Source organism: Nicotiana tabacum, chromosome 23 (genome assembly GCF_000715075.1).
Source record: "Nicotiana tabacum cultivar K326 chromosome 23, ASM71507v2, whole genome shotgun sequence".
Taxonomy (NCBI): domain Eukaryota; kingdom Viridiplantae; phylum Streptophyta; class Magnoliopsida; order Solanales; family Solanaceae; genus Nicotiana; species Nicotiana tabacum.
Window position 1 is genome coordinate 110,500,013 of NC_134102.1, and position 16,467 is coordinate 110,516,479.

Here is a 16,467-nt window from a genome sequence, read left to right on the forward strand (position 1 = left end):
AATCACTTCTCTCCATTACTTCTCAGGCATACCTCTACCTAACGAAAAAGGAAAGGTCACAACTGATGACAGTGGCTATATTAACTCATAAAACTGAAGCAATTTTTAGGCTTCCCTTTCATTATTTCTTTCACGATGAGAGAATGCATCTGCATCAGGGAAAAGTGGTAGAAGGCTCCCGGTTCAGAGAGATCAAGTGTTTATACTCTTTTTTTTAATAACGGTGGTGTACGAGCTAACTTGCATACACCATTATTTCATTAATTAACTGCTATCTCTCACCAAGCTTCTATATTCCTTTTCAAATGATATAATTCGGTATCTAAATAAGTTGATGAGAAATTGGCTTCTTCCTAGTGTGCATCAATATTTAAAAACATATATGTATGTATTTAGTACTATATCAATCGTATGGTAATTATATACTAATATCAGCATTCAATTTCTCTAAAGCACGGCTTCACCCATTAATAACTCCTGGGTTTGCATTTCATCGCTGTTAATAAAACTAGTACAGATTGATAGTTCAACCCCAAGAAATGAAACCTAATCTTACAGTATAACCATAAGCTCTATGAACAGCCATCACACATCAGTATATACAAAATACACAACAGTGCATCTCTAGCTAGCATTACAAAAAGGCAAAGCTAACTACTCGTAAATCGGTTTGTTCCCGTCATATCCTCCAGCTGGTTTGGGTGTTCTTTTGTATAGACACGGTGTCGCCTCTCTCTCCCATATATCACCCAGAATGTGAGGGAAAGTAATACTGCTAGTCCAACCATCACAAGACCAATGTACACCCATTTGCTGTAACGCTGTAGTCCGGGACAGTATATGCTATATATGTCACCAAAAGTTTGTCTAACGAAATCACAATCTTCTAGGTCAACCAGGAAAGGACCATAATGGTACAATCCAAAGCTCACATTTACCGCGGCTGCCATCTGGCCGTAGATGGTTGGAGTCAGTCGGCCTGTTGTGGCGCATATGCCACTTGGCGAAACTTGACATACATAATTCTTCCATACCTGCATTGATACGAAAAAATTAGAGGCGAGGTGATTTCTACTTTTCAGGAAGAAGTTTTAAGGTGACGTACCTTTGTTGCATTGCTCAAGTCCACGTCACCAGCACTACAGGATCGATCAGTCAAGTCGGGGTTAAACGGATTGCAAAGGGTTGGCAGCTTAGGTCCAGATTGGTTGTAGTACAAAGGACCAAAGTTGGGAGAGAAATTGCTATTAGACACATTTGTAATGACCTGGTTAACAACATTGACCAGCTGAGAAGTGACTTCTTTGCTTTTCGTAAGGGTCTCTTGGGCAGTGGCATTGTCAACACACGGCAATATATCATCTAAAGCTGTATGAGCAAGAGGGTGTTGGATCCATTGATTCATTGCTACACAAGTGTCTGCAGTCACACTGAAATGTCGAACAGAAAACAATTAGAGATGTTTCACGTTCTACATTTATAAATCAAGACTGACATTGGTAAAGAATTGACAAAAAAGTGACTTATAGGTTTTTTATAAACAGGGAAACAAATTCCCAACAGATAAACTAGTGATCATACAAATACAGAACAGAACTTACTTGTGGAGAACAAGAAATATGCCACACAAGATTAAAGTTCCAGTGACAAGAATCCATCCAAAAATAACCAAGCTGCATAAATAGAACAGGAGAGCATTCGTTTAGGCAGAAGGACAGAGCCAAGGAAACGAAATACAAGAAAGATTGAAAGAAAGAACAGCTTGGCAATATGAAATGTTCACTCACGTGTAAACGAAAACCTGCATGCCGAAAAGTGAAAATACTGGAAGGAGAAAAGAAAACAGAGCAAATTTATTAGAAGTAGAAACTGTTAAATAATTCTTACTCAGATTTCAAATATAATGGTCATCTTACCAAATCCAAGAAATGTCAATAGAAGCATAATGGCTGATAGAATGATAAGAGCCAATCTCCTGCATAAATAATACCACAGGCATTTTAGAACCCTAAGCAGCAAAGTTATATGTGTGTTTGGTGGGTTAATGTGCAATTAAATACGCAAGAACATAGCAAAGGTGGGAAAAACATGAACCACGAAAGAAGTTGGCAACAGGATTTAAAGACCTGATCCACAAATAAATGTTTTAAATAGACAAAATCGATACATCTTAATTCAATTGTGGAAGTTCTATAGATATAAATTGCAAAGGACAAGGTTGTTATAATGTTCACTTACACAGACTCTACCAAACGTGCTATGTCATCCTTATTGTCTGATGTTTTAGTGGCAAGGGTATTAGCAGAAGAATTAATCTTGGTTTGGATGCGGTCTATGTCTGTTTGGACTGTACCAGGAAGCAAAACTTGATCCACGGCAATAAGTTTGGCTGCTGCTAGATAACCTGAGACGTTTCTGAGACTATCCGCAGTGGTATTTGCCTGATGGACCACGTAATCCAGCGTGTTAACTGTGCTGCTGTGAAACTTTCCCTGACCAATGTACAAAATGATACATCCAACACTGCACAAGGAACAAAATACACTAAGTTATAGATTGGGCACATCAGAATAGAGAGCAAGGGAATGTGACATGTTTGTGTCTGTGGGTGAAGAAGTTGAGTAAAGTGGGAGTATTCGTGATGAGAGTGGATATCAATTTTGCATACACAGCCATAAACATTTGTATATGCTAGAGAGAGAGACAGCCATAAACATTTGTATATGCTAGAGAGAGAGAGAGAGAGAGAGAGGATGAATACATTGCAGCAATGGTAAAAAGTATGAGGAGTATGAGGGAGAGAGCATAAGCTATTCGAGAGTAGCCATAAGGTACTCTTCTACAGCAACAGTAGCAGAGACAGATGGACACTAAGCACAGCCCGAAGATCACAAACCAGATCAGTGCAACGACAAAGAATGGAGCTGCAGTGAAAGCCACAGACTGCACAAAAACAAATATAACATGAGAAACAATTGAACAAAGATTTTATGCAACTAAAATTTGAGGAAAGATAACCAAATATATCCTTCATTGCTAAAAGTCAAGAGAAAAAGAAGAATGTACAGCGAAGTACAGATTGTGGGACAGCAATTTTAAAGTACATATACAAGGTTTTATTTTCCGATAATAAAGATTTGGGAATCCCATATCTAAAAATTGATCAAACATTTGAAATATGAAAAATTTCTCTGTCCATGGATTTTGTAGTTACACAAAAAGGCAATTTTAAACCGTCACATAAGACCTGTTATAGCATAATTGGTTGAAATGCATGGGCAAAATCATCAATCGTATTGATAAGCAAAACAAAAAGTTTCTAAGTCACTGAAGAGGATCGCTTTTCTGAGATGCAATTACATACTTCGCTCTGATCAATCAAAGGATAATGACTTTAATCTTCGAAATTTTTCCAGATGAGATTCTCCATTACTAGTATTGTAGTCCATCATTAAAAACAATAATGGTAATACAACTCAACTCGTCAGAGTACTGAAAGAAAAAATTTCATCCTTTTAAGGACTATGATCCGGACTATCGTATTATTGCCAAATTAAACAAAAACTTCTTAGTCTTGACGTTTTCTGTAGTCAACAAAGTTGGTTAACCACCACTTAGCAATGAACTGAGAGCAACTTCGTGTAAACAAGTAAATCACTTGAAATGGGCAAAGGCAATGAACCAGATATTCTTTTGCTTAGAACTTTTTTTTTTAAAACTCAAACAAAAACTTCTATTAGTTTGAATAAGCAACGAACAAGTTTACAATAAAACTAGGAGCATACCGTTTTGGTTTGGTTGGAGAAATATTTTACTTTTTTGAGATCTTACTCCATTAAAAAAGTGAAGAATTTCTTATTTTTTTCTTCCTTTTTTCCATTTCCTTTTCTCTATGCAACCCAAGAAAAGATGTGTAAAACTTTTCAAACTTCCCTTCCACAATATTCAAACAAAATGATAAAGTAGATAACCACAGAACATTTAACCATCACTAATCTACTACTTTAAAAATTAATTTTTTTCCTGTACAAGTACAGATATTTTGAATTTTATATTCCAAAGGCCAGACAATACCAGACAAGGTGGTGATTTATCTAATACTATCTCTCATTTCCAATGCAACAAACAACAAAATTGAAGCAATAAAGGTTTTAACTTTCAACCCACAATACCCTATGCTGTAACCTTTTTCAAATAATTCAGAAATCTGTTAGTCAAAATGCTTCAATGAAACCCACAAGAGAGATTTACAGTTAGTAATTCACAAGAAAGGTAAAAACATTGAATACTTACAGCCCAGTAATGGCGCTCGCTGATATTCCAGCCTCCAGTATATCTCTTGAAATTATCAAAAGGATCTTTTCTATATGTTCTTTTAGCAGCCAATATAAGTGATGAGTTTAATGGAGGCTCACCATTTGGACTTTCAGCAAGATACCTTTTTGTCATTTCCCATGAAACCACCACATCATTCTCACTTCTTTCTTCACCTAAAAATACCCACAAATATCAGCACCAAAAAAAAAACATAAAAAGGAGATCTTTTGACAATGAAATTAAAGAAAAAAGTATAATACCTGAAATGGGTGGTGTTTGGAATGTGTGAAAATCAGACTCAACCCATCCAAGGGTAAATGAAAAGAGAAAGGAAGAGAAAATGAAGAAAGCAGTTACAAGAGAAAATAGCAATGACCCTTTATACAACATTGTAATTATGGCCTTATGGGTTGTTTTTCTTGATTCTTGAAGGGGATTTCTTGATGTTGAAAATCTTGCAAATAATTCTGCAATGGAAATGTTGAGTATATGAAATTAGACAAAAATTGGGCAGTTATTGAAACACAGTGGACAAGTGTAACAGAGAGAAGTCGGAAATGAGAGGGGGACTGGTTTTTAACTGTTGAAAAACATACTTCAAACAAAAGAGATCAAGAAAGATGAGAGAGAGGACATGAGGGAGGAAATGTCGTAATGGAAATTGATATTTGAAGCAAGGAGTTGGACACGGGGAAGGACAAAATATACACGCTTATGTTTGATGTTCAAAAACTTACTAGCATGTCATTGTCTTTGAATCTTATTCCTGATTTGCCCTTAGAAATATGTTAGTAGTAGTATATATTTTCGTCAATGAAACATAATTTCTTAGAGTTACGGTAAAATTGTTTTGTATGACTTATAGGCATTATGGAAGCAGTTAGTGATGCAAATATTAAAGTAGGTATCACACATTTTGGAGTGCGATCCTTTCCTGAACCCTATATTAATATGGGATACTTCGTGCTAATATTTTTTATAACAGGATAGTAATCATCAGTACTTGTTTTTTCTTACCAATATAAGTATCGGGAACTCTTTCTACTAATGTTGAAAATCTTTGTCTCCCATAATTTATTCTAACTTTATTGATCCTTAAGTCACACCAGTGCACTATCTATTCAAAGAGTTTAACATATTCCAAGTTAATTGAACAGCGTTGGTCTTCTAATTAATTTGGATTTGTGGTATTGTTGTTTAAATTGCATTTGTATTGTTAAATTGTCGTCTAGAGAATTACTAAAAGTAGGGGTGTAAATGGAACGGTTGGTTCGAATTTTTAATTACCAAATCAAACCAATTGTATCGGGTTATTAAATCTAAATATCAAATCAAACCAATAAAATTGGGTTTTTTAATTTCGTTTTTTCTCGGGTTTTTCAGGGTTTTTTTTTCATAAAGTCTTCATAGCACAAAATATAAAATTTGTGCTCCAAATATTTCTTTAATCCTAATAAGGCAGAATTATATAAGGTGTTTTTCAATAAAAATAACATAAATATGAGTAACAAGATGAGTCATGGCATTGTACTAAATTATTAAACAATAAAGATAATAAAATCGCATAAAATAAATATTATTAATAAGTCATAATGAAAACAAACATAATTTAAAATTATGACTAATAAGTACTATTATTTACATGACTAACCACTAAGAAAAAAATAAGTTATACATTTTATTTAAATTATGGAAAAACTAAAAAATAGATATCCAACACTATTTTCATTCATATTACAATCAAATTGAATATTTTTTATTAGCATTAGTATTGATTTGATTTTGGTTTAGGATTTATTTGAGTTGCTAACATTTATAGACTATAAAACTTATTGGAGCATCTAAAAATTATAAGCCCAAACTTGAAATAATACGTTAAAAGATAAAACTATAAAAAAGCTTAAGAAATATTTATAAACTACATTACTATAAATATTTTTATGTATTAAATATATTTAAAACTTCTATACATATAATGTCGGGTTGGTTTGGTTTCGGTTTGACTTTTTTTAGTTAAAACCAAACCAAACCAAATATGGTCGGGGTTTTTTTCCAATACCAAATCAAATCAAACCAAACCATAGTCGGATTTTTTTCTCTCTGTTTGACTCGGATTATCGGGTTAGTGCAGTTTATCGGTTTCATTTATACACCCCTAACTAAAAGTAATACTTTCCATCCTCTTCTTAGACTTCTATTTTAAGCAAATTTAAGTTGAAGGTTTGTATTCTAAGGGATTGTTTGGTTTGAGAGATATGGAATAATTAATTCTGGGATAAATTTGAGATGAGTTTATCTTTGTTTGGTTGTGATAAAGTTATAGCACAGTGATAAAATCATGGTAGTATAACTAATCACGGGATTAGTTATTTCTGGATTGTAGTATTTTTTTATCTCCGTGGGAGGATGGGATAACTAATTCCGAAATAAATTAATCATGAATAACTTGTTTCCAACCAAACGACCCCAAATGAATTAAGTTTTTCGCCAGAACATAAATTTTGTTATAAAATAAAGACTATAAAAGAAATAAACTGAAGACAAGTATAGAGGGAGATTGATATTTATTCAACTTTCAAAGTTATGTATATAATGAACTGAAAACTCCTCTATTTATGGAAAAAAGGAAGCAGCTGCGAGGCTTTTCAGGAAGTAGCTGCAAGGCTTTTCTTTAGCTGCTTGTAAGCTGTCTGCATGAGCTGCTTGCAACCTGCCTATTTAATAAGAAGTTGCTGCAAATCATTTCATTGAGCTGCTTGCAACCTGCCTGCATCAGCTGCTTGTAGATAAACTTCAACAGAGTACTAAATGGATAATCTTCTTCAGGAAGATTATCTATAGCGGAGTAATAAATGAACATCCACAATATAATTATTTTCATAACACTCCCCCTTGGATGTTCATTAAAAGATAATGTGCCTCATTAAAACTTTACTAGGAAAAAACCCTGTGGGAAAAAATCCTAGTGAAGGAAAAAGAGTACACATATTTAATAATACGCATTGCTAGCTGCCTCATTAAAAACCTTATAAGGAAAACCCTGTGGGAAAAAAACCTTAGTAAGGAAAAAAGAGTACATCGCGTATTTTACTCCCCCTGATGAAAATCTTGTTTCAAATATTTAAGTTTCCGCATTCCAATCTTGTATACCATCTTCTCAAAAGTTGAAGTTGGTAAAGATTTAGTGAATAAATCTGCCGGATTGTCACTTGAACGGATTTGTTGCACAACAATGTCACCATTTTTCTGAAGATCGTGTGTATAGAATAATTTTGGTGAAATGTGCTTCGTTCTATCTCCTTTTATGAATCCTCCCTTCAATTGGGCTATGCATGCAGCATTGTCTTCGTATAAAATTATGGGTCTTTTATCACATTCCAACCCATATTTTTCTCGAATAAAATGAATCATTGATCTCAACCATATGCATTCCCTACTTGTTTCATGAATAAATATTATCTTAGCATGATTTGAAGAAGTAGCAGCAATAGATTGCTTTGCGAAGCGCCATGATATGACAATACCTCCATATGTAAACACATACCCGATTTGAGATCGAACTTTATGGGGATCGGATAAATAACCTGCATCTGCATAACCAATAAGATCTGCACTACCTTTGTTGGCATAAAACAAACTCATATCAAGAGTTCCCTTTAAATATCGCAATATATGCTTAATCCCATTCCAATATCTCCGTGTAGGAGAAGAGCTATATCTTGCTAGTAAATTAACAGAAAATGCTATGTCAGACCTTGTAGCATTAACAAGATACATAAGTGCATCAATTGCACTGAGATAGAGTATTTCAGGACCAAGGAGTTCCTCATCCTCTTTTGGAGGTCAGAACGGATCTTTATTCACTTCAAGTGATCGAACACCCAATTGGTGTACTTAATTGGTGCGCTTTGTCCATATAAAAGCATTTTTAAGACCTTTTCTGTATAGACAGATTGATGGATAAAGATCTCGTCTGCTAAATATTCAATTTGCAGACTAAGACAAAGTTTTTCCCTTTGGAGCTCTTCTGAAGTTCCTATGATATTTATGTCGTTAACATAAACAACAAGTATAACAAGCTATGATGTTGTGTTCTTTGTAAAAATGCATGGACAAATGCCTTCATTTACATAACCTTCATTCATCAATTCAGTGAGGCGATTATATCATATGTGCCCAGATTCATTTAAACCGTACAAAGATCTTTGTACTCTGATTAAATGCATTTCACGATGCTTTGAACTATATGCTTCGGGCATTTTAAATCCTTCAGGGATCTTCATATAGACTTAATCAAATGAGTCATATAGGTTATGCCTTGCATTTATATGGCATGACATCTTCAGGTGTCTGGACTACAGGTCCGATCCTCACAATCTTTTACAATATTGTGCACTATATTGTATCAAATATATCGTCGACGATCATTTTATATCGGTTCGCAAGTGACATAACTTGTTGAGATCTCATCACTTTCTTTATTTTCAGGTACCTGAACTTCTTCCGGAGTTTTATGAAATGTTATGTTGTGGGCTCTTCCAGAGCTTATTTCCTCCTTATTATGATCATTTTGATCATTTGCTCCTATTCTTTTCAAGGATTGTTACCTTTGGAACCAATTGGTCTACCACGCTTCATGCGTACAGTAAACTCTATCCTTCAGGGATTTAATTTTAATAGGAGCATTTGCAGCTGAAATATAATATTTAATTTTGGATCAGCAAATGCTTCTGGCATTTGACTTGAATTATCTTCTAAGCGAGGATCATATTAATGATAATTCGATTCATATAGCATATTTTTTAGCTGTTTTATTCCATCCCCCAAATGTTAGAAAAACTAACTCATATCCTCAATCTTCTTTGGAAAACCTATCGTTGTGCATTGTGGTAGAGAAATTAATTATATACCATACATCAAAAGTTATTAGATAGTAAAAATATTTGGTTTCTGATCCTAAATCAATTATGAGGGGAGGACTTATCATATTTTGTTGGTGTGATGCATACAAGTGCTATTGTATGCAATTTAGAAAATCTTAGACCAACACATGAGGCTTTGTTCTCATAAGCAATAGTTTAGCCATTAATAGGAGGTATTCAATGCTAAACTAGCTTAGATATAAACCAGCATCATCAAGATGAACTATCTTGATTTCATAATTTGAAAATTATGTTCTTAATTGAGAAAGATAATTTTAAATGCCAAACTACAGGTTGACAATAAACATACATGTAATCAACTTATATATGCATTTATAAGTGGTTCATATGATAGGTGAATGGGCCCATATTCACCTTTTATATATTCCAGAATTCGGGGATTTTAGTCCCAACTTTAGCTGGTATAATCAAGTTATTATGAGAACAAGCAACACAAGAGAATTCTTGAAGAATCTTCTAGTTCTTCAGTATATGCTTATCTGAATTCTCAAATAGCTCATTTAAAGATGGCAAATGAAAACTTCAAGTTTATCATAGCATGTGCTATCTCTAAGTAAACTTCTGGTTTACTATGGCATAATCTTTTGCATTAGTAAACTTCTGATTTACTGTGACTACTTTTGTATTTGTAAATTTCTGATTTACTGTAGCTACTTTTGCCTCAGTAAAACTTCTGATTTACTGTGACTGCTTTTACATTAGTAAACTTCTGGTTTACTGTGATACATGATATAGTACAACTTGAAGAATAAGGCGGGTAACTTCTCACATACATATTATTTTACCCCATATGATTGTAGAAACATGGAGATTTTCAGTCTTCCAATCATTTGTGGTCTCAATATAATAGCCATTTGTATCAGTAAACTTCGGGTTTACTACAACATATGTTTTGACCATAATCATATAATATGAATGACATATTTGTATATAAGCTCTTCGAGAGCCTTTCTTTATTATCCACAATCTAATATTTACCAGACACTACTGGTGTCATGTGTCTTCTAGACAACAATTAGCTCTTCAGGAGTTGTTGATACATTTTGTACTATCAAATATTGCTTAGACACTTCTGGTATCATGAGAGAAAATCATAATAAATGAACAATATAAAAATAATTTTAAATTTATAAATGACAAAAAATAAGAATTTTAATATTTCTACCACTAACTTTGTGATAAATATCTCCTTCAAGGAGAAATATCATTAACATCTGAATATTTTGTATCAATATGACAACCACATAGTCATTGCATCTTTTAAGGAAAGATACACGAGTTGTTATTTCCTTCGGGGAACTCAATAACTAACCATAATGTATTAATGTGGTTGTAGTAGAAAGCATTCTACAAGAATGATTTTACCTTAGAATGATACTTAATAAAATTATCCACGATATTTTACGTACAACAGATACGTGCGACAATGATCTTTATGTCACAAAAATAATATTTATATCATCTGTTATTCTAGCTCTTCCGGAGGTGAGTTGTGGTATTTCTTCATTCACTACAGGGAATGAAAATGTGCTTCAAAAATAACTTTGAATAGCTCATTATTTTATTTACGTATAGAAAGACACAATTTCATAATATTTTCCTACTTCGGGAGAAAATTTCAATTGTGTTACTTCTTTAGGAGTAAATTAAAATATGAAAAATTGAGTATATATTCTCGCAATCATATTACCTCTTCTAGAGGTGAATTGTAATATATTTACATCAAGAGCACGTTCATATTTACGACCTTTTTTAATATTATCACATTCACTTCAGGGAATGGATTAATATTTATCAAAAATTCTCATCCTTCAGGAAATCGAATATAATTATCTGAACGCGCATTAATCACATCAATTGTGATGCTTCAACCTCTTTTAAAATATTTACTACTTCAGGAGCAAATCGAGGCGTGCATGTAATATAAAAAATATTTCTCTAGCTTATCTTTAATTGTAACCACAGAAAGCCTAAATTATCAGTTCTGGTGGTCATAGGAATATACCACTTTTGGTGGTTAACAAAATTTAGTTACAATGAGATATACGAAACATAACCACTTCTGGTGGTTGTATATTTCTTGCAAACTCTGCTGGAGTTTAAGTGGATCTAACAATGTTATCCACTTTGTAATCCTTTATTAAGATAATTAGGATGAAAACAAATACCAAAATAGGTACTATATACATAACATATAACCAAGCAAGCGATGATAATGATATTAAAATATAAGCAAAAGGCTCAAATTAAATTACGCAAATTTGGCCACACCAGATGTAAGTGATATCTATATCACTACTGCCAAGAAGAAAAACTCACCACCTCAAGGATATAATCTGTCTTATGATGCTCGTTATGAACAAGATCTAACCACGGATATAAGAGTGTCGTCTTACATCAGAGACGAACGCGAAATAGAAATTAAATTCGAAGTAAGTGCTCAAAATGGCAGAGTCTCGTGCTGATAACGTGTTATAAAATAAAGACTATAAAAGAAATAAACTGAAGACAAGTATAAAGGAAAATTGATATTTTATTCAACTTTCAAAGTTATGTATATAATGAACTGAAAACTCCTCTATTTATGGAAAAAAGGAAGCAGCTGCGAGGCTTTTCAGGAAGCAGCTGCAAGGCTTTTCTTTAGCTGCTTGTAAGTTGTCTCCATGAGCTGCTTGCAACCTGCCTGTTTAATAAGAAGATGTTGCAAATCATTTCATTGAGCTGCTTGCAACCTGCCTGCATCAGCTGCTTGTAGATAAACTTCAACAGAGTACTAAATGGATAATCTTCTTCAGGAAGATTATCTATAGCGGAGTAATAAATGAACATCCACAATATAATTATTTTCATAATAAATTTATATTTATTACATAGGTGTTAATTGTACAGTACTTAAAACTTCCAAAATATAATAATGGGTAAAAAAAGAAAAGGAGAAGGGTATTGGTTTTAGCCAGATTAGCAATCAATACTTAGATTATTTTTATGTGTAATCAAGAGAATATTGACTCATACCGACATGCCTCTAAGTGGGATTGGAATTTTCCTTTGGGATTAAGACTTTATATCATGATTTTAATGATAATCCAACTATTGAAATGAACAGCTCAACATTACACATGCTCGTAATCTTGGAAAATTTGTATTACATAATTTAATTATATACTTCTAAGCTTTTCAAAAGCTCGATGCATGGAATAATTTTTTATGTTTGTTGAATGTTTTTGCTTTTGGTCTTATGCTTAGCCTTTTTTGTTTCTTTTCCTTAGATAATTTTATTCTTTTTGTTTATATAGGGATAGTTTGTTCCTTTATTTGCCTTTTCAGATGCCCTAAGCACTACCAAAAAAAGTAAAAAAGAAAATAACTAAATTAATTTTTATGGAATCAAAAGAGATTATATTTGATTAATTTATCAGAAAGTTTGAGATTATTATGCAACAAATTATTTAGAAATTGAGTGTGAGTGCTAAAATACATTCTTTCTTTGTGTGTGGAGCAAAAAATTTTGGGAAATGTAAAGTGATTAGTCCCTGGTGGGCCCCAAGAGAATGTGTTAGTGCAACGGGCCCCCTCTAAACCAACGTGCTGATTTGCTATTTACCGAAGCACCCATCTAGATTATGACAATTTTCTTTCTCTATCTTCTTTTCCACCCGCTTCCAAATCTTATATATTATAGAATTATTATAGAATTAAAAGGTCAAAAATCCAAATATAAACAGTCAAAATATTTCCAATTGTTAAGACATAAACTTAAACTTAAAAAATATTATTATTCAAAGAAGGAAAAAAAACTTGCATATGCACTCGTTTGGTATGATATATTAGATAAAATAATTCTGGTATAATATTTGGTGGTGTTGTATTTATTATTTAGTTTTCTTTTTAGATCATGCATAATTAATTATGATATAGTTTAATACACTGATTGGTGTACTATTTTGTATCTAAAACACCAACAATAACAATACTAATATACCATGTGTATTTTCACAAATGAGTTTTGTGAAAATAGCATGTATGCATATCTTACCTCTACGTACCTTGAGATATTGTTTTCGTTATATTCTCGGTTTAAGGAAAACATAGGTTAAACACCAAAAGATAAAATAATCATTAATTATTTTCCTCAAACCAACTAGCGACACCATTTCAAATTTATTACTTAATGAGCCGACAAAGGACGGATGCCAAGCCCCCTAATAATTTTTGAAAATAAAAAGTCTATAGTATAGGAAATCACAGCGGTGGGACTCTGGTCCTACTAAAAAACTACTCCTATTAATAATTGAAAAGAAGAGATGCCAAAACTTTAGGCCATGCAAAAGCTCCACCTGTCTCTTTTTCTTTCCCACACAGCTCATACATAGGAGTATTTGCAAATTCAGTTTGAAAATGATGATGACTCATGATAAGGGAGACCAGTTCACAGACTAATTTTTGCTGTACTAGCAATCTTTCATCCCCTTTCACATGGCAAAACTACCTTATTCCTTCTCCTGTCTTTTTCTTTTCTCTCTCTATCTCTTTTTCCTTTTCTTATCGTTTGATCTTTGTTTGATCTTTACCGATATTGAAGAGAAATTAAAACGATTGAAACGGTTTTAAACCAAGTGGCAAAAGCACATTATTAAGACAAGTGGTATAACCACAAAAAACCAAGTGGCATTATTAAGACAAAATAAACTACCTTTTTAACTAAAAATCCTTTTTAAATTTTGAATTAATTGATTACTCTATTTGAATTAATAAATATAGATATCTTATAATTAGCTATATTAAAAAAACAAAAATATAAAAAAAATAACTACTCATTCAAATTGGGGAGTAGTTTCAAGTTGGAGTTTTAAAGTTATTTTAAAATTAAATAACGAAAAATAAGAAAAAATTAAATTAGCTACAATAAAAAAACAAAAATAAAGAAATAAAAAATTGCCAATTCAAATTGGGGTGTGGTTTCAATTTGGAATTTTTAAAATTATTTAAAATAAAAAACGGAAATAAAGAAATAAAAAATTATCAATTTAAAGTGGGGAATAGTTTCTTTCTAATATATATATATATATATATATATATATATATATATATATATATATACACACACACACACACACACACACACACACACACAAGTAAATATGTAGCGACCCGACTTGCCGTTTCAAGAATTTAAGTCTCGTTCGGCAGCATATGGCCTGAAGCAGATTCGTATTACGCATATTGACTTGCGTGCGTGGTTGAATTCAGTTACTGGATGATTCAAAGTGATTCGAGACACTTGGTCCCTAAAAAGGGAAGCTTAAGTCTTAGAATTTTGACCATAGTCGAAACCGTGTGAAGACGACTCCGGAATGGAGTTCCGTCGGTTCCGTTAGCTCCGTATGATAATTTTGGACTTTGGAGCGTGTCCGAATTTTTTTTTGGAGATCTGTAGTGGAATTAAGCTTGAAATGGCGAAACTCAAAATTTTGGAAAGTTTGACCGGGGGTTGACTTTTTGATATCGGGGTCGGAATCCGATTCCGGAAATGGGAGTAGGTCTATAATGTCGAATGTGACTTGTGTGCAAAATTTGAAGTCAATCGGACGTGATTTGACAGATTTCGGCATCGATAGTAAAAGTTGAAGTTTCAAAGTTCATTAAGTTTGAATTAGGTTGTGATTCATGATTTTGATATTGTTGATGTGATTTGAGTCTTCGAGCAGGTCCGTGTTATGTTATGGGACAGGTTGGTATGATTGGACGAGGTCTCGAGGGGCTCGGGTGTGTTTCGAGGTGATTTCGGACCAAAATGGAGTTGTTTGGACTGATGTTGCTGAAGTCTGATTTCCTTCTTCGCGAACGCGAAGGGAGTCCCGCATTCGCAAAGAGGAATTTGAGGGGCTGATGGTTTGTCCTTCGCGAACGGGAAGTTGTGAACGTGAACGTGAAGCTGTGAACGTGAATGTGAAGAAGGATCAGGGCAAGCCTTCGCGAACGCGGCCAAGGCAACGCGAACACGAAGAAGAAAGGAAGAGTTGGGGCTGAGGTCCGTATGACCTTCGCGAACGCGAAGCGCGGAACGCGAACGCGAAAGAGCTGGTCAGCTGGTCATCGCGAACGCGACAAGGAGGTCGCGAACGCGAAGAGGAAAAGATGGGGCAGGGACAGTTGGCCTTCGCGAACGCGACTCTGGTCACGCGAACGCGAAGAAGGATTTGAGGCAGCTGGGTTTTGGCCTTCGCGAACGCAAAGCAATGGTCGCGAACACGAAGAAGGTGTATCTGGGCAGAATTAAAAGTCCCAAAAATGGGGGTTTAAGTTCATAACTCAAAATCAAATTGGGAGCTCGGTAGAAGGCGATTTGTGGAGAGATTTTTGCGTGGGTGTTTGGGGTAAGTGATTCTTATCCAGTTTTGATTAATTTCCATGATTATGTCTTTGAATCCATCATTTAGTTCGGATTTAATGGAGGAATATCAAGATTATTTTAAAATCTTTCAAAAACAAAAATTTAAGATTTGGAAGTCGAGTTGTTATTGGAATTCGATAAAATTGGTATGGTTGAACTCGTATCGGAATGAGTGTTCGGATTTTATGAAAATTATATCGGGTTCCGAGGGGCGAGCCCCGCGTTGACTTTTGTTGACTTTTTTGGAATAAATTTTTAAGTCGACATATTATTATCCGGAATTATTTTCGATGAATTTTAATGAAGTTATACAATTAATTTGGATAGATTTGAGCGGTCCGGAGGTCAATTCAAGCAAGAAGGCGATTTTGGAATATCGGCATAACTTCAAAGAGGTAAGTATCTTGCCTAACTTCGAGTGAGGGAATTACCCCTTAGGCATTGAGTCTTATGTGGAAATTGTGTAATTGAAAACCATGTACGCGAGGTAACGAGTACGTACTTGATTTATATGTGCAAATTATATCGGTTGAAATTCGTAGACGCCCTTCTTAAGTATTAAGTTGGAAAATTGTTGTAACTTATTAAATCTATTATTGTCATGCCTCGTTCCTTGTTTGTCGGGGTTGTTTTTATATGATAATTTGGTATGATTGTCACTTGACTTTTATGTGAATTCTGTGTTTGTTTGAGTTGCCATTTTTATGGAAAATACTTTCATTATTGATTTTACCTACAGATAATTTAAATGGAAAATTTAGTTAATAAGATGAATAAATCTATTTATTTTCCGAAGTTGTGATTTAAAAGAGG

At 33.7% G+C, this 16,467-nt stretch overlaps 1 protein-coding gene across 1 annotated transcript; it reads right to left on the reverse strand.

The window, feature by feature from the left end:
- Nucleotides 1–459: 459 nt before the first annotated feature.
- Nucleotides 460–5,004, reverse strand: LOC107772213 (uncharacterized). Its single transcript, XM_016591705.2, has 9 exons — nucleotides 4,578–5,004; nucleotides 4,294–4,490; nucleotides 2,762–2,943; nucleotides 2,239–2,523; nucleotides 1,917–1,975; nucleotides 1,788–1,824; nucleotides 1,602–1,673; nucleotides 1,106–1,430; nucleotides 460–1,034 (listed from the first exon to the last, which is right to left on the reverse strand). Exons 1-9 carry the CDS (start codon nucleotides 4,705–4,707, stop codon nucleotides 651–653), a joined length of 1,671 nt encoding a protein of 556 aa, XP_016447191.2. The 5' UTR covers nucleotides 4,708–5,004; the 3' UTR covers nucleotides 460–650.
- Between the last annotated feature and the right edge of the window lie 11,463 nt (nucleotides 5,005–16,467).